Genomic DNA, 2,305 nt, shown 5'->3' with positions numbered 1-2,305 from the left:
TCAAGAAAAAATTCCATCCAAAACTGGAAAATTTGCTGCTCGATTGGGAGTGCACCCTGTTCCTCGGTACGCTTGCGCGCCCGATCGATCAGCATGATGTTACCGATGGTTGACTTCAAGTACCACTTCGGCGGGCGTAATTTAAACATGTACTCGGCGGCTTGGATCGCTTTAGCGTAGTTCTCCGCCAGCACTGATATCTCAAAGAACGTGGCAACGTTCCAATAGTCGCGGATCTGCGCCAACGAGCCTTTTTTTCCGATGAGATTGTTCAACTTCATACCGATGTACTGTAGCTCACTGTCACTGAAGTCCTTGCCGTCGATCACCAGCAGTGTGGCCAAGTTGATGCCGGCAAACTCGTTCGGCTGTACTTCGAACGACTTCCGGTACCAGATAATCGCGTTTCGGAGACTTTCCTGATCAGTGTGGTTCGATTCCACAAACATGTCCTTGTAGATTCGTCCGTACAGGCACAGCATGTCTGGGAAATGATTCTCCTTCTTCTCGAGCGCTTTCGTACAGGTACGGAGCGCTCGCTCCCGGTCTCCCTCCTGATTGCGGCGGTTCAGCGCGAACGCGTACAGGTAGTGCATGTGGCCGGTATTGATGTAGTTTTGCTTGTTTGGTATCGTCTGCAAATCATCGACTAGCTGCACCATTGCGTCATAATCCTGAACGTCCCGCAACGACAGCATGTACGTCTGAACGATCTCCTTCGAGAGGACGTGAGGGTCGTCGAGTCGCTTCCGCATATTGCGCAACATGCGCTGCAGCTCCTCTACATTGCCTGCGTGCTGATCGCGCAAGCTTCGCAGATCCGACAAAAACTTTTCGCGCAAATGTGCCTTCGACTGGATCTCCACTTCTTGGAACAGTTTCCGAAGCGCAGCGAGTAATGATGTTGGCTGTTGCTGCTGTTGAGTCTGCTGCGTAGGTTGTTGATGCTGCTGCTGGCCGGATTGAAGTAACGAAGGCTGATCCTCGGCTACACCGCTCTTGAGTGGGCTCGTAATCAACACGCAACTGCCACTCTCGTGCAGCCGATACGAGACAAACTGATAGTTGCCACATGAAAGCTTCATACGCAGTGTCGCCTCGTTCTGCGTGTCGTTATAGATGACAATGTTGCCTTTCATTTCGAAGCTTTCACGCACGCCTAACTGATAGCAGAGCGTGCTTTGCTGCGTCTGTACGCTTAGGTCAACCACCACGATGTCGGCATTGTAGAACGACTCCAGCGTGTTAAGGTCGCCGTAGTCGAGTACCTCGAACAGGAGCAGCTGAAGATTTCCGCCGACCTGAGCGCACGCCTGCCGCACTTCCTCGAGGGCTGCCTTTCGTTGGTTAAGAAAAGCGCTCTGCTCACAATCGATTACTACCGCAATGTCCATGCGGGGACGCTGGTGGCCTCCTCCCGTCCCAGATGCTAGACCCGATCCTGAGCCTGCACCCGCGGCCACTGCCGTGCCACCAGAGATTTCACTCAAATTGGACATGCTACCGCCGGTTTTGGTGCCTGCATGTGCGTCTACGGTTGGAAAATGAGAAAAAATGATAAACATAGTGCATAATCTGGAAAAATATTTGAACATAGTGCATAATCTGGCCCCTAGGAGAATCTGGAGATAATGACGACCCCTTTTGTATTATTCCATACACACCACCACCAAGCACCACACACCATATCAAATTGGGAACCATGTATCCCGACGATGTCGGGTGCAAACGCTCGCACATTATCGTTCCCCTAGTGCACGACGGTTTCATTTTACTTTTCGTTTTTGGGTCAGCTCTTGAAATATGAATTGTTCAACATTTGCTTGCAGCCGACCATGAAAACCAAAACAAAACGAAAAAAAAAATTCTGACGCCATTCGGTTTTACGACGTTTCGCGCATTCCACAGCTATGTCGCAAGTGTCTCCAGCCGAGCTGACCACGAAGACGTTTGGAAACGAGGGAGACCCGACCCTTAGACCCTTTAAGCGTGACCGTCAAATGCGTCGCGTGAACGCCAAGCGACGTCGCTGTGTAAGGATGCAAAGTAAAACCAATGGAAAGAAAAATATGCCTAATACCAATCCTCGAGCACTGATCCTTATATCAGCCACAAAAAGACAGCCAACAACGATGTCCGCAGGGCATAAGCGATAGCAAAATCTGAACATGTGATTATCGCCACAGATCCGTGATCAGATCTATAAAAAGCAAGAGGGAGTTGGAAAACCTTTCCCCATTGTGAAGCATAATTGCTGTCGCATAATGTCGAAAAAATTGAAATGCCAAACAATTTGCTGGAGATG

General features: G+C 50.0%; 1 protein-coding gene across 1 annotated transcript; it reads right to left on the bottom strand.

Moving 5' to 3' along the window:
* Positions 1-8: 8 nt before the first annotated feature.
* On the bottom strand, positions 9-1,531 carry LOC131214615 (mitogen-activated protein kinase kinase kinase 15-like; the record flags this gene model as incomplete). The annotated part of the gene is made up of 2 exons (XM_058208956.1): positions 9-929; positions 993-1,531. Coding segments are annotated over 2 exons (1,460 nt in total), but the record flags the coding sequence as incomplete, so codon positions are not given.
* Positions 1,532-2,305: the final 774 nt, after the last annotated feature.

The sequence above is a fragment of the Anopheles bellator genome, unplaced genomic scaffold, assembly GCF_943735745.2.
Source record: "Anopheles bellator unplaced genomic scaffold, idAnoBellAS_SP24_06.2 scaffold01600_ctg1, whole genome shotgun sequence".
Taxonomy (NCBI): domain Eukaryota; kingdom Metazoa; phylum Arthropoda; class Insecta; order Diptera; family Culicidae; genus Anopheles; species Anopheles bellator.
This window is presented reverse-complemented; position numbering and strand designations above follow the sequence as displayed.